Raw genomic sequence first — 26,541 nt, 5'->3', positions numbered from 1 at the left:
GCGGCTCCTTGACACCGGTTCACACCAATTGAAGCAGTTGAAGTTCCTTTGTCGGACCCCCAGGATAACGGCGAGCACAGCGTTCATTTGATTCACCTTTTTTTTCCCCATCGGCTGTGAGATGGGCACGCGAGTCACAGATTAACAGTGATGGTGATGCGTGGGAAAAAAAAACACCTGGTCTCCTCACATACACCTCCCTCAGCCACTCTTTCATCATCTCCTCATCCATCCAGCCCTTTTCATTTGCCTAAGTATCATATGTCATCAGAGCGACGTGTCTGTCTCACGGCCAGCTCCCAGGTTTGATTAATACTTTGTATTAAATACACATTGCAGCTATATTTGCTGTGATCAGTGGGAATAAAGTAGTTTTAATATTTTTTTAAGTGGGAAAATCCACCTGAAAACTGGATAATAAAAGCGAACATATTCTGTTGGCAGGTTAAGTTAATTTAGGCGTCAATAAACTTTTTCAGATCAGCGATTCAAGCGCTGTGTATATGTGTATCATCAGCGATGTGTCTGTCTCACTGTCAGCTCCCAGATCAGCTTCTCAGATTGGTTGATGCGGCGCGTCCAGCAGCAAAACTTCAATTTTTCCATCTCGAGCAGCAGCAGCGCGTTGGCGGCGCGTCAGATGCTTAAACGCTCCCGACGCGCTGCGCCTGCCATGGCTCAAAACGCGCTGCAGGACGTTTTGCTGCGCCTATACGCGCGTCAACCATTGACTTTGCACGTAAACTCGCCGCTTCTGCTGCACCTGCTGCGTGCGGTTCACACCGATGTCAAGCGGTTGAATAACAGCAAGCACAGCATTCATTTGTTTCACCATGTTTTTCACATCAGCTGTGAGATGGGCACGCATGGAGTCACAGATTAACAGCAATGGTGATGAGTGGAAAAAAAAAACACCTGGTCTCCTTACATTCACCTCCCTCAGCCACTCTTTCATCATCTCCTCAATGAGGTGGTCTCAAAAGTCCGCAGTAACAACACACATAGGGCGCACCGCACCAAAGGGCGTGTCACACATTTTGAGGGGGAAAAAAGACGTTTATATGCGCCTTATAGTCGTGAAAATACGGTAATAAAGTTTTCCTGCCTTTGTTGTCCTCTGTAGCTTTTACAGATGACTATATGTCTGCTGACACAAGCTTAAACTGAAATATTTGTAACATTTGTAATATTTGTTTGGGAATGATTAAATGTCCTCTTACAACCCACCGGGACGCCGGTGACCCGTTTTAAAGCTTTTACATATAATAACTCAGAATGCATGAAAGTTACACTGGTAAAATGTTTACCAATATAGACATGTTACACATCATTGGAAAGCTTAGATTCTCCACAATTTAACCACCTAGTTCATTTGATGGACACAGCCAGCACCAAAGCACAATTATAGCATTATGTCGAAATGTAGCATGACAAAGCAGCCACAACTAGCAACCATGTCTTTATTACTGCTGTTCAAAAAAGACTTACCGTATTTTCACGACTATAAGGCGCACCTAAACGGCTTTTTTTTCCCTCAAAATGTGGGGTGCGCCCTATGGTGCGGTGCGCCCTATCTGCGGACGTTGTTGAGACCACCATGAGTATGTGAGAACCTTAAAGATGGATGTATCAGTTGAACTGATGCAGCTTGGATGTTTTACTCAATTTTCATGCATATATTCAGAAACTAGAAGGTGTTAGCTTTCAATTAACATATCACACATGTAATTTGGGCTTTCAGTTCCTCGGTTATCTGCTTTTTTCATTTGGGTATGATTGGCAATTATTGTTGCTGCTCCTACTCGCCCACAATTTATGGGTATGAGAAAATTTAAATACTAAAAGGAGTTGTCTTATTTATGCTCACAAAAATCCTCTTGCTGCAGCCAAGTTTTTGTAAGACAATATCAATCAATTTGATAATACAACCGACTTTTTGAAGAAAAATATCTTATGTTAAATACACCACATTTAATAGTTTTCCCCCAATTACTTTAATTAGATTATCATGCTTTTCTCCTTTAGGATTCTTTTCTAATTTATCTAATTTCAGTCATGGGTAAGACACTGTCTGGATGGAGTAATGAGTGGTTAACAGTAGAGAAGCAGAGAGGTGTGTTATACTATGACTTCTTCCTATTCTGCATTCTGGGTAGTCAGGATTTTGTAGGCCTAATAGATTTGGACAGATTCCTGGAAAAAAGAGCTGTACCATCCAATGTGGGAGAGAAGCCATCTCTCCTAATGAGACCAGGTTTTTCACAAAAATATTTCCAATCATCAATGCAGCCCACATTGTTTTCAGGACACCAACTGGACAGCCAGCGGTTGAATGATGATATGCGGTTAAACTTGTCATCACTGGTCAAATCAGAAAGGAGACCAGAAAAAAAAAATAAATAAAAAAACGAAGTCCGACATTATTTTGCTAAACATGTACACCAAAGCAACACTAATTTTAGTGACCATTGTAACCGGATGTTATTACCACCAGCGTGAATAGCAATTTTACTTTATTGAACCTTATCCTTAGCCAGCAGTTTCAGGTAAGATTTGATGTTGCCTGTTCTGGCCTCGGGCAAACATTTGACTATGGTCCGGGGTGTCTCTAATGCCACATTTCTGACTATGGAGCTGCCAAGTACCAGAGTGGGCTTCCAGGTGGGCGTGCAACTGAGTGGGGAAAATCGGTTAGAAACGTGGACAGGTTGGTGGTGATCAGTGGGCAGAGATCCACAGCTATGCTTCCTGCGTACCATCACCCAATCGCCTGGCTGCTCAGGCACTGTTGGGGGACCAATATGTGGATGTGTCCCTAATCTCAGTGGCTCTGGGTAGTTTACAAGTGACTCTAACTCCTGGATGTTCGACAACCTGAAGCCAAGACTTGGAAAAGAGTTGGGAGAGACAGAGAGGGGCAATAACAGTGCTAACTAGCCTAAGCTAGCTACCCCTTACCACTAGCAATAAAAACAGTTTGATGTAACAAGTGCCCAGTAGAAAAGTGCAGAAGTAGAGGCTGTGTTCTAAAGTGCTTCTGGACATTTAGATAAACTTTGAGATATCACAAAAAAAAGAATAGTTCAGACAGAGATCGCCTGAACAGCACCACCATATGTATGTCAGCTGTCAAAACAGGAGCGCAATACTTCTCACCAACAGCAGCAGTAGCAGACTCCAGTGGCCAGAAGGATGGGTCTTTTGTTACGGCCTGTCTTGCATCAGACCTGTAGAAGTCTTTTATTGAAGACACTTTTTTGGTCTTTAAAAGTCTTTGAGAGAGTATGTTGTTTTCCCTGGTGCTCTTGATTTTATTAAAAACTTATGAAGGTGATTGTAGATTTCCTGGGAGCCATTACAGTCCTTGATGAACCCAAAAAATCCTTGGCAGATCTAAAAAGAAGAGCTTTGGCAGTTAAAAAATAAACTTTCTAAAATGTCAAAAAGGTAAAGGTGATTCATTTGCAGTTTTCTTTTGCTTATCTGCTTCCAATTGGATGATACTGTATAATGTGACTGGTAATGTATGCAGATTTTCCACAGAGTCTGTAATGTGTTTCTGTCTGTTTTAGATCTATGTGCATGTAGCTGTAACTATTCTGGATCAATTGTAAACTTGAACTTAATATAATGTTTCTTTCCCTGTCTTTAAATAAACGGGAAAACCCACGGTTTGAGCCACGATTCTGATGCCATTTAGATACTTCAGTACTGTAGTACAGAAATGCCCAGATTATTCAAATGTACTGTTAAGGTTGACACAAATTTTGACATAACGAGGCCTCACTTGAAGCGGTCACATGACTGGGGGGCTCTCGAAAACACTTCTCAGCGACACTTCTGCTTCAAAAAGGTCAAAGCTTGTTAAGCAGTCTGACTCCAGCCTTACATCAGTACTCCACTTGCTGCCTGAATAAAACTTATCATTCTGCTTCTATTGGTTCCCAGAAGTTTGTTACTCTACCTATTCCTGCCACTCAGCCTTTTTGGAAACATATCAGCTTCTGGATAAAACCCTTCTGTGCAGCTGCCATGTCTGACCTTTTTGGCAGGTGCAAGGTATGTCTGTCCTTCTGGACAGCTGCAGGCCATGTCTGATCTTCTGGGCAGCCGTAAGCCACTTCAGACCTTCTCCACAGCTACAGGCTGTGTTTGACCATCACTGTAGGTTATACCTGCAGATCTTTTGTACAGTCAAAGCTTCTTAGTGATCCCTTTCCAGAGTCGGAGCCTCATAATGAGCCCGCTCTGTGCAATCCAGAGACCCCTGAGCCAACACTGTGCCATCTAGAAATACCTAGGACCACTTTGAGCATGCTATTTTCTATACCGTAACACCTGTACTTTATGGTGAACCTTTCCAAGAATCAAAGCTCAAAAAAGAGTTCCTTGTCTTCAATGCCCCTTCATGGGTGCTTCTCATCATCATGGATGTCTGATTAGAACCTTTTTGTTGCATTAACATGATTTGTTCTGACTTACTTTGTCAGAAAATCATATATATTAAAAAAAAACATTCAAATTTTATTACATTTTCCATTATACATTTTTCCCATATTTCTCTACTAAAGCTTTTTTTCTGAGCACAGATATATTTCCCAAAAGATATTTTTGTATAAAACCTTAAGCCGTGACAGATATGTGGTGGTGGCAGCATTATGCTATGGGATTATGTTTCTTCACATTGAACTTTGAGGGCTTTTTTCCCCAAGTTTGATGTTTCAAAATTCTCAGGCAAGAAACCTAAAGATGTAGAGAGATTTAATTTTCTGCTATTGCTGCGATTTAAAGCAGATGACAAAATCAGCAAAAAAAAAGGGCACTTTCAGAAGTAAATTAATAATTTAAATTGATTTAGCCAAGTTTGTAACTGAAACTGATAGGATACCCTTGAAGTCATCTAAAGATGTCTTCAGTTCAGACTGAAATGTGCTGAAGATGTGAGATGATGATGATGGACTCCTACTATAGAATGCTGAAAATAAATCAGATGTGGTAAAGGCTTGGTAAAGTACTGGTTGAAAGCTGTTAATATTTATAGTACTTTGCCTTGTTTAAACGTATGAAACTCTAATAGAGATTTACCTGCAAAACATTATTTTTGTTGTTTTCTTTAAAGTCATGTTTTGTCAGTTTTCTCCCACCTTTTTTTTTTTCAGTAGTTGCTTAGAGCCTAACAACAGGCGACGGAGCAGCCTGCCAGAAGATTTTACAACCTACTTACCTAATAGTTTACATTTAAGTGTTATTATTATTATTTTTTAAAGCAACAGAGGGTGTCGGGTTTTAATCTTAATAGTCTTAAAAAAATTCTTAGATTTCCTTCACTGACACTTGAAAAAAAAGCTGTTTTGACATATATTAGAGGCTCATACAACACCTACATAAACAGTTGGTTTAAAAGTGCTCTAAAGAATCTAATTAAAATCTCTAATTTGCAATTCCTAGCCTCAAATTAGCTTCATTAAAGCGCCTTGTATTTGATGCAAGCTTAACTCTGGCAATCTACTCTCCAGGGACCACACTGATTGTTGACATTATTGTTCCTGTAATACAAATATTGATTACAAACATCCATGACAGCATTGTTCTCTAAAGAGACAGATATTGGCTTAATGTATGGTTGTACCAGAGAATATTGGAAAAGTGATAAATCAGCGCCACCTCACAGGGTTTTATTTCCTACCCAGGGGTTTAACAGCATCAGGTGTGGCTTGGGTTCAGTCTTAGATGCTAATCTGAAGTAAATAGGCCTCTGCTGCATTCTGTTTAACATGATAAATCAGGATTTTCTCCCCCTTTATCATAAGCAGGGTTGTTCAAACTTTTTGTTGTATTTCATTTTTCATCCCCAGATCTTGAGGAGGTGGAAAATCTTCTGCAGTCCAACCTTTCCTCTCTGCATTCTCATCTGTCTGAGTGGCCCTCCCTGCTGTGTGAATATGAAGAACCAAGGGCCCTTCAGTATTGTCTGTTGATTATACTTTACCTGGCTATAAAGCAAGGAGACAGGTAAAAGTCGTAGAAAATACAAACATCCCTGTTTTGGACATGCAAGCAACACTTTGGTGATATGTAATTGGATTTTTAGGAAGCTGTTTTTCTTCCCTATCACTTCTTAGTACCAAATAAAAGAAAAAAATATTAAGTTTTCAGAGAATTGTAAGCTAGTACACGTTGTTCTGGAGTCTATTGAACAATACCTTCTTTTCCATGGTGTCAGGGTGGGGTGAGTAAGGTTTCATTCCATAGAAAAATCTTTCGTCTTGCATCAGAAAGCTTTTGTTATTCAGCTCCCCTTGGAAATGGTCTCTAAGGAGTAGAATGAGACCCTGTTGACGGTTTTTTAGACATTCTTACCACATTTTGTAGAATTTCCCCGTGAGTCTCTTTGCAGTTGCTGTATCAAAGTAATCCACAGCTTATCACATACTGCAGGCATCCCATCTACAGGACAAATAGCAGTGTTTCTGTTAAACATCACAAACCCAGAAATATTTCTGTCTGAATTAAAAATCTTTTTGCTTGTATTGTCCCCGGTGCTTAGCAGTTCAATAAGAGAAACAATGGTAGTTCCTTTCAGCCTAGACAGCTCCCCTATAGCTAGTCGCAGTGTATCTGCACTGCAACTAAAAGGGCTTTGATCAGGAAAGTAATTTACTGGCTGAGTTTCTGTGGGGAGAACTATGTTAACTGGGCTGTGGGAATCAATTGGAAAAGTACAGTATCACCAAACTTAATTCTGCTCTCTGCCAGTGGAACAACACTAATCTCTGCTGAGGCTTATTGTCAGAACTATAACTCACAGAAACTCTGTCATTGCTTTTAAAATTGGCAAAGTTTTTCATTGAAGATGTGTGTGTGTGTGACATTATTAATATTACTCACAAATTCCCTGTGCAGCCTTGCACTCGTTCCCCATTTAGTCACATTGCAGTCTTATTCCCAAAGATATTAGATTATTCATTTTCCTTAAAATTCTACACACACTACCCCAGTCTGACTATGTTAAAAAGTTATTTGAGATGGTTATATATTTGGTAAACATTTAAAACCTAGAAATCTCATTTAGTTAAGTATTAACAGCTTTTAACAGAAAGTTTAGGTTGGGCTGAGGGGCATACTCTTTTCTCTTATCACCCATTAGATGTTCTAACGGCTTAAATGGAGTCCCCCGGCTTTGGTATACAGTATTCAACTTGTTCTCTTTTCTATCTAAAGTCCCAAAATTAACAGTTCACGTTAGACTGCAAGCACCAAACATAAAAACTAAGAAGCTGACTAGACCACCTATACAGGATTTTTGTTTTTTCTTGAGGCACCAATACGATGAAGGGTACAGAAACATTTCTGCGACTTTCTTTTTTGTGTTTGTCCTGTTTTGCCAATATAGCTCTGGAAATAGATGTCCCAGAGTTGGCTGCAGCCCAACAGCTTTTCTTTGCTCATTTATGCTATTTGCCGGCTAGCCAGCCCAGAGCCTGAACAATCAGGGCACAGGAGCCTTACTTAACGATGTCCTAGAACCCCACAGTCACTCTGTCTGAGCTCCAGTGCTCAAGAGAGAAGAAACTTACAGACGGACAACTATCGCTGCAGCAATCCATCAATCTGCCCTTTAGGGTAGAGTGGCCACATTGGTCAGATGAAAGCCACTCACTAACAGAAGAAGCACAGCAGCCCGTCTGTAGTTTACCAAAGGGCACCTTAAGGACTCTTAGACTGTAAAGAACAATGTTCTGTGGTTTGCTGAAACAAAGACTGAACTTTGTGGTATTAATGTCAGGTGTATTGTTTGGATAAAACCAAGCACCACCCACAAACAGACCAAAACCATCCTTATAGGAAGTATGGTGGTGGTATCATCATGCTATGGAGTTGTATTTTCATAGAAAACAATAGCCTCAAACTGCTGGAGAAAACTAGTAGGGAGGTGTCAAGAGATTCTTCCACCTGAAGATTAGATCTCTGCTAAAGTTCCCTAAAGTCCCCATGAGCCTCTGGTTGCTTCTTATTAAAGTTCTTCTCTTCCAGTAAAAGGACTCACTGAACAGAGCTCTGAGTTCTGCAAATTTTAAACTTCCCCACATCTGCTGCATTCCTTGGTCTTCATGAATCTGTTTGTTTGCTAATGTTCTCTAATGTACCCCTGATGCCTTCACAGATAAGATGGATTTGTATCAATCAGAGTGAAGCAGACATGATTACTGAATGCTTCTAGATTAAAAATTTCAAGAAGCTTTATTCTAACACTTTATTCTCTGTCCCCTGAGATTCCCTTAAAGCCATTTAAGTAAGGGGGGTTGTAACATAACCATATATTAAAAAGTACATGGAAAGGTAATTTATTTACCTTTTTCTATCACACAGTTAACGATGCTGTTTCATCTCTTTCTGTATATCAGGGAAAGATGTTTGTGGCATGGTTCATGTAAAGCTAGACGTTAATGTAGGGTGACAAATATAACCTTCTGTCGTTACATGTCCTAGTTTGGCATTTCTCTTACTTTTCCTGCCAGGCTGCTGCAGCCCACTAACAGAGTTTTCATATTGATATTTTATGCCCTCAGAAATGCTGTTATTTTTTATCCTTTTAACATTTTATCTTTCTGTTGACCTTTGGGTTAGGGTTACCTCAAGGGTAGGGCAATAAAGGCCTCTCCTTGCCTTGTGTGCTTTCACTGAGATTTACTAGTAAGAGATTAATGTTTTATTTTGGGGGCTGGAGATAAATTCTGTTTGTAGTACAGACTTCTGAGTTTCTCATAAAATTTACACGAAGATTTAGTGTCTTTTTGCCTCAGAGATCTCTGTAGAGAAGCAGAGTGAAATGTGGCAGTTGTCTGTCTAAGCAGTCCAAATACAGTAGTTGTTATATTTCTGAACTTTTAAGCTAACAATTTATACCATTTCTGTTTTTGTTTGTTTAATCCAGGCTGCTCCCAGATCAGACAGTGTTCTCCAGTGTGGTGATGTTGCTGCAGTCAGTGCAGGAGCAGGGCAACTGTGTCCTTCCCCGCTACGTTCTCCGCTCTGCCCTCTACTTGCTGGCCGTGACCCAAGACAAGGGTCCAAGTCTGGACAGGGTAGCAGTTCACCAAACATTAACTAACAAAAGCTCTATGACAGCTATAGTGTACAATTGCATCATGAGAGCAGAGTGCACCATTGTTTATAACTTTAAATACATAGCTTTTAAAAACACCCGCTCAAGACTTTTTACAAAGCAACATGTTTTATTTATTTACAGACAGGATATACAGCATATGTAAAAGTATGAAGGCGGCTAATGTGCTGCAAATACATAAATGCACTGTAAACAAAAATTTAGCTAACAAAAAAAAAATGATGGCTGTACATATTGTACGACGAGGGCTGTTGAAATATGGTAGAGGAATCGTTTGTCGTGGCTCTAAATCTGATGTTCTACTCTACAAACTGGGGCAGGTTCTTGGCCCAACAGCCAAAACAACCTTACATTATTTCAGAAATTCTGGAAGTGACCCTAAAATAAATGTAAATAAATGTTACACCATTGGCAACTTTTAATAAAATCTTCATGATTTTAATTCCATTATTATATAAACATTCAGCTTAGATGACTTAGTATGATTCATTTGTTTTCTTTTATATTTTGTTAATTTGTGTCCTTGAGCCTAAGTTACAAGGCTACAAAGCATCAAAAATGATTTCACCCTGCAAAGGCTTAGACAAAAACTGGACAAAACTGGTAAAGACATGAATCTGATCTCAGACTGCAGCAGAATGTATTAAGAGCCAGCATTTATTTTTCTAGGAACTACAGAAGTATTAACAGCATAATGTAGGATTTTATGCACATTTTTGAAAAGACCTGCCCTCTCTACTTTAAGAAAAAAAAAACATGCACATCTCTCGAGTGGGAACGCCTGTTAAACACGTACGAGAGCATGCATGAGCCCATTACTTCTCATGCACACTCTGTTTAAAAGTTGCTGTTTGCAACACTTATACAAGCTTACTTTACAAAAGATTTGCAATGTTTCCACTATGTCAGACTAGCCACTGGTAAGTGAAAATGGGGACGAGCACATAGGGCGATCTTACGTAAACATATCACCAGAATGATTGACAATCAGGAGGACCACTTATTTTGATGATCCATCCATAAAAAGACCATCCTCCACTATACCTTTAAGGTTTCAGATAATTCAATAAGATACTTTCTAAAGCAGGGGGAGGATTAAGGTGTCCATTTGAATTGATCCAGACATTAGAATATTAAGTATCAACCAGACAAGCAAAGATTTCCATAATACACATTCCTTATTGCATGCAATTAAAGTAATTGCATTTTCAGCGTTTTTATCTACTTTGCCAGTATTCCACCCTGATAATTGCATTTTTAACCCATAGCTTTAGAAAGGCCCTTTTATTTTCCCTTACTGACTCAGCACTCAGATTCTAAGGGAAATATTTAATCTCACTGCTTTCTTCGTGAAAGCTTTAATGGCAGCCGGTGCTGCTTTAATGTTTCAAGACCTTATCAGTGTGACGGTACCCAGACTGATGGGTTTTCTGTGCACCAAAGATCAGCAAAAGCTGGAGCTCTCTGGGATTTAAATGTTAAAACCATTAAAGTGGGAGTCATGGAATAATCATAATCCAAGATCAACGGTTGTTATCCATCTTTATACACAAAGGCTTTCTTGTGCTTTAGATGATACAGCACCAGAGTATTAATCTTGTTTGATATCATTTATCTAAAGCCAAGCAGAAGAATATATTCTCAAAATGCATGGTGTTTTTTTCTCACAGAGCACTAAACAGCTTTTCTGAATGTGCTCAAAGGTAAATATTTTTTTGCAAGATTAGATTATGTTATATCAATGTGTTGTATATTGAATTATAGGTCCAACTGTATCTGAGAGGTTCTGACGCAGCTCAGTTTAAAAGCAGCCTCTCTGCTATGCACATTTATCTTTTTAAAAAAGTTCTTTGGTTTCATCAAACTGCTTTTGCTTCTGTGCTCAAGGCTCGTTTGAACCACATCAGCAAAGCACTCTCCTCCTGCCAGAGCTTCTCCTCCCTCTACAGTCATCACCCTGCACTCCTCCACTTCATCTGGCGCTATCCAGAACTAGCAGAGCATTTTGGAGCCCCGGTCTTAGAGCTCTGGTTGACCAAAAAATCACAAATGGAGGCCAGGCGAAACACGGTATAATACATAGATGTAATGGATAACTATCTCTAGCAAGTTTTTAATTTGACTTTTATGGTCGAAACTGATGATAAAGTTGTTTGATTTCACTACTCACAGGTAGATGTGCAGACGACAGAAACAGAACAGCAACAGGATAAAGAACCAGACGCAGGAACCTTGGAGCTGCTGGCTCTTCTGAAGAAGTATCCAGCTGTCATGCTTAGCCTCTTGGTGAGATTTTTAAACTAATACTACAAACCAGGATATCTGTTTCTAAAAAACCCTCAAACAAAAACATGAATTCTATCAGGTTTTTTTCTAAATATATTTCTAATTTTATGAGCTTAAAGATGATGGTACAATCGCTGTTTTCTCTGCTAATGCAGGACATGGTTGTCAGCGGAGAAGCCCCTGTTTCAAAGCATGTCCTGGAAGTGCTGAAGGCTCTGTTGCTTGGACAAAGAGAGTTTGTAACAGAATTGTGCACAAGTCTTAAACCAGCTCTTCTGCTGGCAATGCAGAAGATTAGTGTGGACAGCATGGCTAACGGGCAAGGAAAAGGTCCCACTGGACCAGGTAGGAAACTTACAGTAGTCTGACTTTATACAGATGTAATAGGAATAGAAAGGACAGCCCAATGAAAGCATTAACTGCTTGCAGTGTATTGAAAAGAATCCTTTAAAACATTCAATACATGAAATAAACTGATTAAATGAAATGTAACCATCTCTGCAAATATTAGGTTGATGTTTGCAGTATATTGACAAAAAAAAAAGTTATGTTTATTTTTTCCTAATCTGCTTTAGTCACAGATTAACACACTTGGCTCCATTTGTTGTTTAACTTTTAACATTTATGATTCTATTAGAACTGGTCCATGTTAGGTTAACTTTCATCCGTGATGCCAGTTGAAAGGATAAGTTTACATTTACTCACACAAGCTGTATTTTATCTTTATATCTATGCTGCACATAAAAAGCATCGGATTAAATATACGCATGGTGACGCCATTATTAGTGGGGTCTCTACTATGGATGAAATTTATTGCTGTAGATAAAATGCAGTTTTTGCTCCAACATTCAACAAACTGCAATATTTCCTCATGTTTTCATTCGGTATCAATGTCTATGATCCTATTTCTCAGGTAAATTCTCAGGATCAGAGAAACCTCCTGAATCTTCTCTGACATCACTTTTAAACTACTTTAAACCCTTGGCTCATCCATCCATTTTCCAAGCCAAATCAATTAATCACATGACAAATTTAAATGAGCCCAATAGTTTACCTTTACCTGCTTGCATGTTTTCCTTGTGAGTCCTTCTCTCTGGAAGACAAAACGTTTCACTCCGATGCATCAGTCATCACTCAGCCCTCCACTTAATTTTTTTTCTTAGCATAGCGACTGTAGCATGAAAGCCGTGTGACTTATCAGTAGCAAATTAGAGACATGCTGGTTAAGATTAGGAAAAACAGAAATGTATTTGGTTTGAAAATGGAATGGGACAGCGACAGTACCGAACAACAATATACCTTTTATCACTAGGGCTGGATATTTTCGCCAAAGTCCTGAATCGATTCGATTCTGATTCATACAGTTCTAAATAATTTCGATTCGATCTGTTTTTACAATAATGAAAGTGGTTTAACTGTGTTTCAAAATACTCGTCTTTTAATTTTTCCTGTCACATTAAACACAAAAAGTTCAAACTTGTAAATCAGACAGTTTAAAGGTACACTATGCAACCGGTGTTGATTTTCCAGCGAGGCTCCCCCCAGAGGGCGAAAGTAAAAGTGCACTGTCGTAAATATGCACAGCTGTTCTCCTGGTTTCTCCGTCAAGCCAGGCGCGGTTGTTTTGAGCTTAGCAGACAGGCGAACGCAACGAATGACTAATGCTGCGTTCACACCGCAGTTGGCGCGACAGAAGCAGCGAGTTTACATGCAACGTAACGTCAAGGCGCAGCAAAAGGTCCCGCGGCGCGTTTTGAGCAGCAGGCGCAGCACGTCTGAGCAGCTGAAGCAGCGCATCGGGCGCGTTTAAGCATCTGACGCAGGGAGAGAGACACAGCGCTGATGATCACTCCTCTTAAACAGTTTATTGACGCCTAAATTAACTTAAAATGCAGAAATCTGCCGGCAGAATATGCAGTTTGGATTATTAAGATGAAAAACACCTACCAGCTGCCGTGGTGAACCGCGAGGAAGCGACCAGACCAGAGGCTGCTGATGAAGGGATCCCTACTGTCGGCGCACCGCTGGTATGTGGGGGTCTGAGCGGCTCCGACAGAAAAAATATTGAAGGCAGGATAATAATCTGAATGAACTGACGGCACTGATTACGTTTTCAGGTGTATTTTCTCACTTAAACAGATATTAAAACTACTTTATTCCCACTGATCACAGCAAATATAGCTGCAAGGCAGAGAAAGGATAGTGAAGCTCCGCCCAAAGCGCTTCAGACACACTTTTGCACGGCGCAGCCAGAGCAGCAAAGCTGCTTCAGCCGCGCGTCAGAACTAACTGGTACAAGCAGCAAAAATGAAGCAGCAGACGCGATTTTGCTGCGTCCGATGTGAACGTAGCATAACTGCACAAAGATTGCCACTGTGCTAGCAACGAGCATGCTTTTAACTGGGGGCGTGTAGCAGTTCTCGCCGTAAAGCAAGACTGACTCTCACGAGACTTCTGAGCCTGTGGGTGCGGGTCGGTGCTCCGCAATTGCAAGTGCGGTATTTCCCCCACAGACCACCAGGGCGGCCGAGAATACCTTTGTTCAACCTGAAATTAATCATTTAATCATCCATAACGTTATGGAACACATTAATTAACTGAAAAATGTTGCATAGTGTGCCTTTAAACATGATGAGACCAAAACTGTCTCATAAGTGCAAACTTGTTTGTGGAATGTGAAAAAGCGAAGCCTCACTCGAGCAAGCGGATGTGACACAGCGGGGACACAGCAGACATTCATGAGCTGCATTATCTTCACTGAAAAAATCATATTTGCAGTGTTGTCTATAACAACTACAGGGTGTTTGCCGGTCAGCCCTATCTGTTAATGTCTTCAGTCAACCTGCTGTCTGGCTTGAGGTAAGCTTGAGAGCATCTATCCTGTTCATTTGAATGTGAACGTGACGTGCGTCACTATAAAACTAATCGATCTCATTCCCTAGACATCAATTTTGCAAAAATGTAAAGGAGTCGATTCAAAATTTATTAAATCGATTTTTTTACCCAGCCCTATTTATTGCAGTCATTTCTGGGACAGTTTATCATCCAATCACTATTTTATCATGACAGGCCTACTCCCAGCTCTTGTAACTTTTTTAAAACCTTACTTTAGCTTAATGCCGGTAACCAGTCCATACTAGAAAGTTATCAGCTTCTTTAAGTAGCATTTCTTCAATAAAGCAGTACGAATAGTGGTTGATGTGGCTACAGGTGTAAATTAAAAGACACATTAAATAGAAAAGAATACCGTATTCTTTTTTTTTTTTTATCTTTAAATTGTGTTTATCAGTAGTTCTTAATTTTTAAAATTATTTAGTTTTTAAAACTTTTTTCCACTTGACTTTTATTGTTTTTACATAACAGAAAAAAGAAACACAGTTTCAGTGGGAAATAAACGATATGTAATAGCAATGCAGGGAGGTTGGATATGGTTGTATTCTTTTTTTTTATGCTTTTAAAAACCCTGTAAATCACACAGTTCCTGTGCATTACTCCTGGAGTAATGAGTTTAGTTAGAATATTTCCATACTGCTCTCATCCAGGGATGAAAAAGGAAAAAAAAAATATATATCTTTGATTTTCCTAGATATGTTCCTGGTCAAATATTTTACGACCTTTTACCCATCCTTCCATTTGTCCACCTACCAATCCATCTTTCCCTCCTGTTTTTCCAGCTGTTCAGTCTGACTTTTGAAGATAAACATTGTGGTAAAGTGAATTCATACTTTAACAAGAGGTGAGAAAAAGAGAAATCCTCACAATAGGGGCCTGAAAAAAGTGGCAATTCAACATTTGACATGAGGTGACTGAAATGACATAAATAAAGAACAAAATTAGAATAGAAGCTAAAGGTGGAGGTAAGTACCGCCTGGTTATCATGCAGAAGTAAAAAGCAAAAGGTCTGAAATCTTTCTAAAATGACTCTTGAGGGTCTTGTAAAGGTGTGAAGGGCATGTGGGAATAAGAACTGGAGAGATGTCTATACGGTCTGGAGGAAATAGAAAAACCTCAGACTCATCAGATGTTACCTCAGCTTAAGCCGCTCTTTTATAGCACTATACCAGCCATGATTAATTAAAAGAAGAGTGGCGGCTGCAGGAGAGAAAAATGAAAGAGCCACACACACACGCCAACACACAGAGAACTCACAAGTGAGAGTTGCCGAGACAGCAGCGGAGCTATAAAGTCATCTCTTAGGTTTAATAGGTTAGTTTGGCACGACATGTTTTTGCAAAGCTTAATGGAAAGCACTTAGTTTAATTATTTTCAAATCAGAAAAGAAAGTCTTAAAAGAGCTGCTGGGTTGAGTTATGTTTATGGGATAATTTTCCCTGGCAACAGTTTCAGGCTGATTGGGTTTTCAATAAGACTTTCCATTTAAATGGTGTTTTCAGATGTTTACTTTTGTTTTCCCTTCCATCTCATTATCGTATCTGTTAAATACCCGATTAGAAAAGATTGATTAATGAATATACTCTTCACAAAGCTTGTACAACATGAGATGCATTCAAAGCTTTAGCATAAATTCTCTACTGCATCTATCCTTAGATATTATTAAGATGGTGACTGTTGTTTCTAAATAGAGGTTTTAAAACCTTTTCCTGGAAACGTTTAACACAACTTCTATTAAGAAACCTAGACGATATTAAAAGAACCTGGTTTGAATTTTATATCTAGTTTCCTTATGACATTGAAAAGCGAAGGTAGACATCTACAACACTGTTGTGTTTGGTTTTAGGAGAGCAGACAAAAGGCAGGAAACTGAGGTGTGTGTCTTTGCTAAAAGGCTGACAGAGAATGTTTGCAGTCGTGGCTAGAAGTTCGAGGCCGAATGTTTCCCACAAACTTCACAGCCTTAATGTTTATGGCAGCAGTTTCCATCGATTCTGTGTTACTAGGAAGAGCAATAAGATGAAATGTAATTAATTACAGTGTTATTTAAAGTTAATCTGCAGTAGAGCGCATCCTGATGTGTTGCTTGTCTGTGTTGTATGAGAGCCTGCACAGCAAAAACACCCTGCAGCATGTTATTCACACTGCAGAAAGAAATCAGAGATTACTCTCTGTCTTGACAGCACTGCATTGTCCTGCTACCTCAGCAAGGCTAAGAAGATTTTAAAGGACTCTACATAGGCTAGCTGCTGCCATGTTCAGCTCCCACCATCAGACAGGAGGTCACAGACAGCACACCTCTCCACATTTAGGAACTTAGAAAAGGTTTAAAAAAAAAACACTTATGCTTTATTTTGGAGTTTTTTTGTTGTTTGTTTTTGTTCTTAAGATTTAATGCGTTAAGATGGGAACACATTTGCTCAATAAGTTCTGACAAAGCAAACATTTAGGCTACCCTGAGAAAGGATTGTCCCCATATGATTTTTTAATTTCCGATTTGATACCAATATTGCAGCTCTGAGGATTGTCCGATACCGATATTGACCCAATATGATATTAGCACAAATTATACCAGCTGTCATTACTTATTTTGGATGCAAAGTTAACCAGAAGCAGAGTTTTTCTATCAGCATGAAAATAACAAATTTTAGATGACGGCCCATAAAGTCCCGTCATCCAATTTCAATATCCCTTCTATGACCGATGCGCTATCGGAATGTTCAGCTGATGCTTCATGAAAGCATTGCTGGAAGCAATAGCTGAGTGTAGGCCGATAAAGGGACCAAATGGGGTTTTTTGTTTTTGTTTTCAGGTGTGCAACCTCTACTTACCGTTTATTACAGCCATATGTAACACCAACTCATTTTGTCTTGTCTAATCAATTCCCTACAAATCAAAAAATGGAAACACCCCTTATTTGCATTTCCTGTTTAATCCTTTATGAGGCTGAAAATACTTTTTTCACCAACACCCACTTAGACACAAAAATCTTTGTACACAGTTTTATAAAGCTGTAGCTCCCTCTTCATTAAACACCCAACATTTCTACTGTATTCTGATGGCAACTGGTCTCTTTTCGCTCTGGGAATAAACATTACTTTGATCTTTTACATGGCAAGGTAAGGCAAATTTATTTGTATAGCACAATTCAGTACAAAGACAATGCAAAGTGCTTTACATGATTAAAATACAGGAAGATAAAACAGAATCAAAGCAAGTAGGAAAAAAACATACTTTATATATGTCTCTCTTTTTTCACACCTCTGTTTAGAAAATGCAGAATCCCCTTAGCCTCGTTACTTCCATACACAGTTCTCACATGCCAATTATCGTACCTCCAGTCGTAAAACACTCAAGCTTGCTAACAAACAACAGCTCTGGGTCACTCTGATCATGTGAATGTTCACCTTGTACCTCCATACAGCCCGAAACTAAAGCTTTAAAAAAAGAGGCTGGACATCACTGACATTACGTGTTCTTAATGCTTTAGTGAGGCTGAATCAACTTCCAAAAATCCAGTTTGTATAATATGAATGTTTAGGTTCTGATTTTTAGTTTTATGGCTTTTTTCTAAGCCTTTTCTGTTAAAAGGAAAAAAATAACTAAAGTCCTTTCTGGAAAGGTTAATAAGCAAAATTGTTAAACGTGTTATCTTCAACTTTTCGGTGACTAATGCGTGGCAGAAGACTATTCATTCCAGTTATAATAAATGGATTCTTCTCTGACAGCAAAGTGATGTAAGAAACTTGTTTACCTAGATAGAGCTGCCATATTGATTTAGTTTCTTCACGTTTAGGATTGCTCTGCCTGAAGGTGCTTCCAGCCAAGAGCTTCATTTGTGTGGCTGTATGTTAGATAAACTAAATTCCTATTTCCTTTAGGTTTCACTTTTTAAAAAAGTATAACCTGATCGTTATGCAGAAGACATGCGAGACGTGTAACCTGTATCAAATCTGTTCCAAATGAGTCGGCTCCATCATTTTTTTAACCCATCTTCACCAGAAACCTTGTATTTTCTAAGTTATTGATTCACAGACACTGAAAAGGAATTTGATGGAAGCAAACTAGTGCTGTAGAAAAGGTAATTATAATTAATGCACACCTCCTTGACATTTTCAGCAAAGTACAGAATCTTTGCAACTTGCATCACTGGAGCAGGATTCTACTTATGTTTGTGCTGCGAGCACCTAATAACAAGATAGGGTATGAATCCTAATGAGGTATAAATGAGAAATTATATCCAGAATGATCCCTTTGGAGATGTTTACAAAATGCTAATGAATGTGCAAGCCAAAAAAAGCAATTATTTCTTATTTATGGAGCTCAATTTGTATTAAAGTATAAAGTTTCCATTTTATGGATTCAGGTTTTGCAGTGATATTTTTTGGATGCTGTTATCATAACTACACTTGACCAGGTTAATGAGACAAGCTTAAGGGCGAAACACCGGCACACCAGCTGGGGTTTGATTAGTTAGCCTCTGACTGCTTTCTGCTCATTTAACGTCTTGGGGGAATTAAAAGTTGCTCTCTTTGTGCATGTTCAAGTACAGTTCAATGCAATTTGCATTAATATGTGCTCCATATTCGCTCCCATGGGACCGCTTCTCCAGGAGAGATATTTTAGTGCACTTCTAGTCTTTTTCTGTCATCTTCTTTTAACTCATGTGTTCTCATGCTTGCTTTCTTCTTCTTCCTTGGATTAGGATGCAGAGTATAGTTCCTAAAAAGTCTGCTAAAATGAAAATGGAGTTCATTTACTGCTGCTTCTTCTTACATTTACTTAATTCATGTGAGCTGTGTTGGCTGCAAACCAAAACACGATTAGATCCAGAAGTGAATGCAAGCATCCCTGCCTTGTTTATGAATTTCCTACAAACTTAAATGTGTTAGTTTAAACTATATTCAGTTTTTTTTTCTTGTTGTTGTTTTTTTTTTTTGAGTTTGAAGGATGCTCTGGGAAACATCCTTTCTGGGAGTGAGTAATGACTTTATGCTAATTCTAGATGAGAGCTGGAAGTCTTTGAGCTGCACCGCTCTCTCGTCTTTCTCACATGATGCGCAGCTTTCTCATTAGTTTTTATGCTTTGTGGTTTCGTTTTTTTCCCCCGTCTCTGTCACACAGCCAGCCCGCTCCCCGTGGTTCTGAAGCTGCTTTGTCTGACGCAGGCCAGTGACCCGCCTTCACCCTCCATCTACAGTAATATGGAAGGAGTGCAATTCAAGCTGCTCTACCATGGTGAGATGTAAATGTACCGTTAAAAAACCTCCTCTTATCACATTTATGTAGCCTGAATACTCCGAACAGATGTAAGGCATCAAAAAACACAGCAAAACATTTAAGTTTCAGACACTTTTTCTCAGAAATATGCCAAAAGAAACACTCAACGCGTTTATTTCTTAATTTATGAAAACATTGTGTTGCTAATGTACTGGCATGAGTACCTAGTATATTAACTTTTACAGCATACAATGTACCTCCTTATGGTTATGATGTTTGTGATTGATTTATTTGCATTTCACTTTCAAGGCCAATAAAACGTCTCAGGAATTGTGAAATAAAAGGAAAAATATATTTACTAGTGGAAAGCTGGAATGTTTCCACCTGAATGAAAAAAGAAAGTTTGTAGAAGAACTGTTACAGTGCCAGGACATGACTGCCCTTGCACACTGACAGGATGAACAAGGAGCGGATTAATCATATCCGTTTCTAGTAGACTCTTTTAACAGAACTCCTCACATACCTCACCTCTATTCAGGATCTGCATAAAGGAAACCATTAGAACTACCAGTTTAAAATATACTCTAAGAAGATACACAGATGACCTGGGGGGAAATTTTTGGTTTGCTGTCTTGCAGAAAAATAATTTTAAGCTCTTAATTTTGAAGTAAGGTGGGGGTTGTATTATGCTCTGTGAATGTTTCTTTGGTAATATAAAGAAATATGGGATTAAGCTAAATATGGAGTAAGACTGCGCGATATGGCTAAAAAATGTATTAGGATACAAACCTTTATATCAGTCGACTTTGATAATAATGTTTTTGTTTTTCACTTGACATTTTTAAGGGAAAGACCAAGGGAAAAAAGCTGGAATTTAAACTGTAACCAAAAACCAGAATAAACATAACCTTAAACCTTTGGAAAACCTCCAACCTTAGCTCTGCCATGACTAGTTAAAGAGCTGAATATTTTCCCCTGCTTACATCCCCCAGAATTCAGTGCAGTTCTGAATCAGATTTTACTTTAATTACAGAAAATCATATTGGATGATAGAAACAGAGGATACTGGATATATATATATATATATATATATATATATATATATATATATATATATATATATATATATATATATAGTTTTACAGTCGAAGCCTAGTCCCTAAACCTTATTAAGAGCCATGGAAAAACTTGAAAAGGATGCTCAAAAACACATTCTGCTTTATCTCTATTATTATTAAAGGAAAAACTCAAAGGTGGGCCTAGAAGATATTTATTAATTTGAGTAAAGGTTGTCAAGATGATAAAGTGTTCAACATAATCAATACCAAGAATATAAGGCTAAAATTCCGTACATAGCAGCATTGTGTTTACTCTCAGCCCTTCTTCTCACAGTAGAGGCTCATCTGATATATGGCTGAACATTGAATCAGTCAGTGACCACAGAAAGGATCAAACTTTGCAACAGCCTTAACCAACAAGAGAAATATGAGATGCTGTTTGGAATGATTTCCTTTAGCTGCACTAGAAATAAAGTAAACAAATAAATAACATATGGCGTGATAAGCTAACATCTGTTAACATATTAGCGGCGCACCAATCTCACCATTATGTTGTTATTTCAGTCTCAGTTCCTTCATGAAAAAGTGCCTACTGGTGTGGCGGATGCAACACTCTGTTCTCCTGCAGGTACAAACTAATCCAATAAAATGTCCATCATCAGACGCCTCCATCATCTATTAAACACCAGACTGACCTGCTGGCTCCCCTCCATTACGTCTCTGCTCATTACTAAAGACATCAGCGGCTAATGTGGCCCCTGATAAAACCAGTACATTTTAACCAATGCCGTCCTCGTCTGAAGATCATGTTTGGAGCAGAAATGAGTCCAAACATATAGAACCCTAAACTGCTGACTTTAATTAATCCACAAAGAGGTTTGTGAATTAAAATAGCCAGAAACTAAACAGGCTGCAGCTGATAGCATAGTGGTTGGTTTGCATCAAGTTTTGTAATTTAAATAATCCTTTTTTCGATTGAACAGAAAGAATAAATACTATATCTCATGAGAGAGAGGAAATACCGGAATATACTGAAAATAAGAAATAGTAATACAAAAAACCCAGAATGAAACAATTAAAGGTATAAACTAAGAAGTATGATAAACCAAATGTTATTTTCTCCACTGCTTTGTGATACAGGAAGAGACTTAGATTATATCTATTTTCTAAATTTGAGCTGAAATTCCATCGGTATCTTATTTTTAACCTTATTAAGATCATGAAGTTATATGAAACAATTACTGGGAGTATTTTTACCACTTTTTACCTGAACAAACATTTTGTCCTATAAAAAAAGAAAAGAAAAACATTTCAAAGTTTGCTTATTTTTTTAGATTGTAAATCTAAAAAAAAAACCTGAATATGAACACAAATACACATCATATTTTAGATTTTTATCTGCAATTAAATGGACAATCAGAGTAATGTGTTCCTTTATTTTGGCCTGTCACATGAAATCTTAATAAATCATAAAAGATTTATAGTTATCTGACAAAACCTGAACATGTTCAGGGGTTTCTATCTTGTCAAAGTGACACTGAACAGCAGTGTCCGCTCTTTTCCCCACATGCAACATTTCACACATGCTTCGTTTTGCTGCTTTTGTTTAGCATGCGCATGCATTTGATTATTGTTTAATTATGATGCTTATAAAATCCATTTAGCAGATGAACCACAACTTAGCTGTTTAATTAAATGATCCCTTATTTTCCTTTTAAGTGCTCTGATTGTTAATGTTTGTGTGTCTGTGTGTTAGTGAGCAGCATAGGTGGGATGCTGAAGCCCTCTGACACAGAGAGCCTGCTGCCTGCCCTGAACTTCCTGCAGTGTTGCCTGAGTCTGTCCCCAGCACACAGCAGTGATAGAGGTTAGACACCTTTTATTTCTCTCTGTTTTATTTATTTCACTCTTGATCAAAAAGTCAACACAGAGGAAGGAATAACAAGGACATTTCACTCTGCTGGCTTGTAAGCAAGTTAGAAGTAACATAAAGAAAGGAGATGGGAAGTAGGGGTGGTTTGGGATTCACACCGTCATTAACCTCTGATGACAGGAGGAAAAGGGCTTTCATTTTGGGATTGTTGAGCTGCAAATTGTTAGACACAGCGACATCAGAATTTTCTAAGCATATCATGAAGGTTAAGAAGAAAAACAGAGAAGTGGTGGATAGGAAAATAAAACATAGCTGCACTGAGCCAGGGGATATAACAGGCTGTCTGTGAAGGCAGGTCCACCCAAATCAAGAGCCTTGCTGATGCTGTCTGGAGCCCGGAAACCATCAGACAGCATCTGTGAGAGCGGAGCTTAACAAACAAAGTATGTCTCTAAAGGCCAGATCCCCTCCCACGTCGAACCCCATTCAGTGGGAGCTCAGAAAAATGAAACATTGCAAGGTGGAAGAGGGGTATATTCCCCAATCAGGGCATTCCTGACTGCTTCAGGTAATACTGGAATAAAAAGATGATCCAGCTGAAGATGTTTCTGTGCTGCACAGTGGTGGAGTCGCCATTATAATCTGAAATCCTTCTATGGAACACTAGAGTAATATTGATCAAACTACGACTCGCAAAATATCAGGAAAAGATACGATACATGACAACTTTTTTGATATTTCCAGTATGACCCCAGATAAATGGGTTCATAGCAAGCATATATAATGGATACAAAAATCAAATTTAAACAACAAATAACTTGCTTTTCTACATTAAAGAAGCAAGTTCTTATTTTAAATTGTAAATTGCTAATCTTTGGATCACCCCACCACCTCTAAACCTGTATAAAACAATGTATATAACGTATTTAAAGCTCTTGAATCCTTAGTCTTCGAATGATTTACCAACACTTGTCACAGCCCAGGCAGTTCTTTATAAAACACATATTAAATCCAATGATATTGCAAAATGAAAACTTTAGTTTACAATGCCTGTCTAACAAAGAGCTAATTCCAGTTAAATAAAACCTCTTCTTTGGATCAACCTCCATGTTTCTCTGGTCTTAATCCCCATTTAACACATTCAGGGATGGATGCCAAAGGAGGTTTACAACACCAGGCGTAAATTCCAGTCAGTAGATGCCCTTTGTTACACTGTCTTGACCAGAGAGAGCACTTTTCTCATCACTTTGCAGGAAACTTTGGCATCAGTTTTGTCTAAACAGATTTTTGAAGTAATTACTGGGGAAAATGGACCTACCAAATGACAAGTCTTTTCTTGAGATCAGAGCTTTGTTTTGTTTTGGAGCTGTCCATTTGAGTTTAAATAGCTCTTAGAATAAATAACTTAGCCTACTTTTTTAAGTCTTCCCCCTATTTCTTCATTTTTTCATGTTAAAATCAAGTGCTGTGAAGGGTTAATATTTGTAAATGTAGGATTTGTTATCTATTAAATATACTGTTCCCTAATTTTGCTCCAGGATGTGCAATTGCCCCAAGTTAAGCTCCACAAAATTCGAATACAATAAAAAAGTTTAATATTTGTTGTTTCTCATAATGCTTTACGAGGAGAGCTCCTGGATATATCTGCTTGTTTAGCGACCATTGATGATCACTACAAGTGCATTGTGGGATATTTCGAGTCCACTACTTTTTCATCCACTAGACGTTTGGACACTCATCTAAAATGGTGTAACCGCTATAGGGTGCCCTATATAGTGATTAGAGCGGACATTCGGACACAGCCAATCAGTAACTGAACAGGAGGTGTATATAAGGGAGAAAGAAACAATGGGAGGACTAATAAGCTGATAGGGAGCAGGTGTAAAAAGAAATAACTAGAAGGAGCTAAGGAGAAAGGAAAGAACACTATTGGGCAGTAAAGAATAACCAGGGGAAACAATCGGATCTGTAGGTAACTAGATAGAATATAAATAAGGCTAAAATGGGAATAAAACTAATGACTAAAAAATAAAGAATGGCCAAGGGGAAAACTACAAGATAAGAGGAGGGACTGAAAACAACCAAGGCTATGGAAAACATGACCTAAAGCCCCTGTCACATCTTGACGGTTTAGCCAACACATGCCTTACATCGCAGAATCTGCTAGAGACACTGGGTTACGTTGAACTTTCTATGTATTTTTTAATTTTGGGCGTATGCATAGAGTATTCATAACGAGTCCAGAACTTACAGTATGTCCAATGACAGCTCAACTTATGCATAACGTATGGCAGTATAATGCAGATAAAATGTCACGAGCCAGTGTATTAAGGGAGGCGCCGGGCCTGCATAAAACGATTTATTTGATCCCTGTATTAACCTAGCTGCTGTTTACAGCCCACCTAAAAAAAAGAAAAAAAAGAAAAGAAAGAGGTTTTGCCATAACAGCATATTCAGCATCATGTCTTCTAGGAAGTTTGTTGGTCGTGGCCATGGGCATCAACACAGGGAGGATCCATCACACTCATCTTCTCGCTCACCCTATGATGGGGATGCAGTCTGGAACAGTATTGACAGTTTCCTCCTGTGAACCTTTTATACCAAATCGCTGCCAATACGCTATTATACAATAGCTGTGAGTTAGAAACACGTTCACCGGTCATCTGGAACGCTTCAAATACGTTGATATATGACTTATGAGTAACTTACACTTAGTGTATTTCAACGATCAAATAACTTTCTCGTAACTTATTGCCCACGTATGAGCAAACGCTGGCATATGTCTTGACGTACCTGCCGTATGTCGACATGTGCCAGCATGCTTCACTATGTCGTACCCGTTACTTATCCAAAGTTTGCCAGTGTTTTGTCAGATTTTTCGTAGGTCAGGCATATGCTGTCTAAATCGTCAAGGTGTGACAGGGGCTTAAAGTCCTAAGGAAACGGCTGTTCCAACCGTTGCATTTCCGAATTCTCCCGAGTGGTGCACAACTTTACACGAGTGAATAAAGTGAATGTGATTGGTCGTTTATCAAGAGGGCGGGATTGTTGTGGTGGAAGGTACGCAAGCAAGTTTGATTGTGGCCGGTTTGTCGGAAGCATCTTGCTAACCAGTTAGCAACTTAGTGCTAGTAGGTTCCCAATGGGAAATTCCATTGGGACCAAGTAGCACTAAATTGGTGACTTAGAAACGACACTGTCAAGGAACGCTATGGACAGCGGAAACATGCAAGAGGAGGAGTTTATTGTCGGAGGTCGTGGATGAGTCTCCTCCGTCTTCCTTTTTTTTTTAAATGAGGAAATCGGGGACGAAGATGTTGTGGAAGAGGAAGCCTGGGTGGCAGAAGCTTGGTTTGGTGTAGAAGGCTTACAGCCGTACATGTTTGAGCCCTTGCCTCGCAACGCTGCCAGTTCTGTTAGCTATACGCCTGCTGAAGACACAGACGTCCATCCCCGTGAACACTGGGACGGAACTCAATGGGAAAGGAAATTATTCTTATTTCAACCGTTGCGTATATTAGTTCAGACATATGAATCAAGATGCTAAGACTGAAAAAAATTGTAAGAGATAATGAAGAGAAAAAAAACAGATTTTAAGACAGGATTTTTTTTTTTTAAGTAGAAATGTTCTAAATTCTGATAAAGAGTACATTTATATACATGTTTAAGCCAGAATGATTTGACATTTAAATATGATTTCCTTACGACTTTAAGGATGAACTAGACCAGGGAACAAACAATACCAATTATGTAGGATAACCAGGGAGAGCAATACTAAGAATACAAAAAATGATGTAAATCTAGATGACACAGAACAAAACAAAGCATATTTGAGAACCCAAAAAGTAAAAACTTAACTGAAAAAAGGTCCAGAAATTAAGACGATTACAATATCTTAACGGATTTGGCTTGACAGTCATCACTGGGCTGTGGTCATATCCCTGTAGCAGCTGCATTTTTACCTTCCTCTCAACTCTCAGGTAGTATGCTACAACTTAGTTACAATATTTTTCATTATCTTGAAGCCATAATAATTAAAATGACAAGAAATAAAGCCTGGGAACATTTGACACTGTGACACATCA

At 38.7% G+C, this 26,541-nt stretch overlaps 1 protein-coding gene across 1 annotated transcript in view; it reads left to right on the top strand.

Annotated features, from left to right (window-relative positions):
- Positions 1 to 26,541, top strand: part of mei1 (meiotic double-stranded break formation protein 1) — a 120,686-nt gene that overhangs the window by 66,427 nt on the left and 27,718 nt on the right. Inside the window, exons 18-24 of the mRNA XM_015393411.1 lie at positions 5,856 to 6,012; positions 8,936 to 9,086; positions 11,015 to 11,197; positions 11,300 to 11,413; positions 11,569 to 11,758; positions 19,430 to 19,543; positions 22,340 to 22,450. Of these exons, the coding sequence (XP_015248897.1) occupies positions 5,856 to 6,012; positions 8,936 to 9,086; positions 11,015 to 11,197; positions 11,300 to 11,413; positions 11,569 to 11,758; positions 19,430 to 19,543; positions 22,340 to 22,450 (1,020 nt within the window). The remainder of the gene's footprint in view (positions 1 to 5,855; positions 6,013 to 8,935; positions 9,087 to 11,014; positions 11,198 to 11,299; positions 11,414 to 11,568; positions 11,759 to 19,429; positions 19,544 to 22,339; positions 22,451 to 26,541) is intronic.

The sequence above is a fragment of the Cyprinodon variegatus genome, unplaced genomic scaffold, assembly GCF_000732505.1.
Source record: "Cyprinodon variegatus isolate N-32 unplaced genomic scaffold, C_variegatus-1.0 Scaffold640, whole genome shotgun sequence".
NCBI lineage: Eukaryota > Metazoa > Chordata > Actinopteri > Cyprinodontiformes > Cyprinodontidae > Cyprinodon > Cyprinodon variegatus.
Note: the sequence above shows the minus strand (reverse complement) of the source record. Positions and strands in the feature narration are given on the sequence as shown.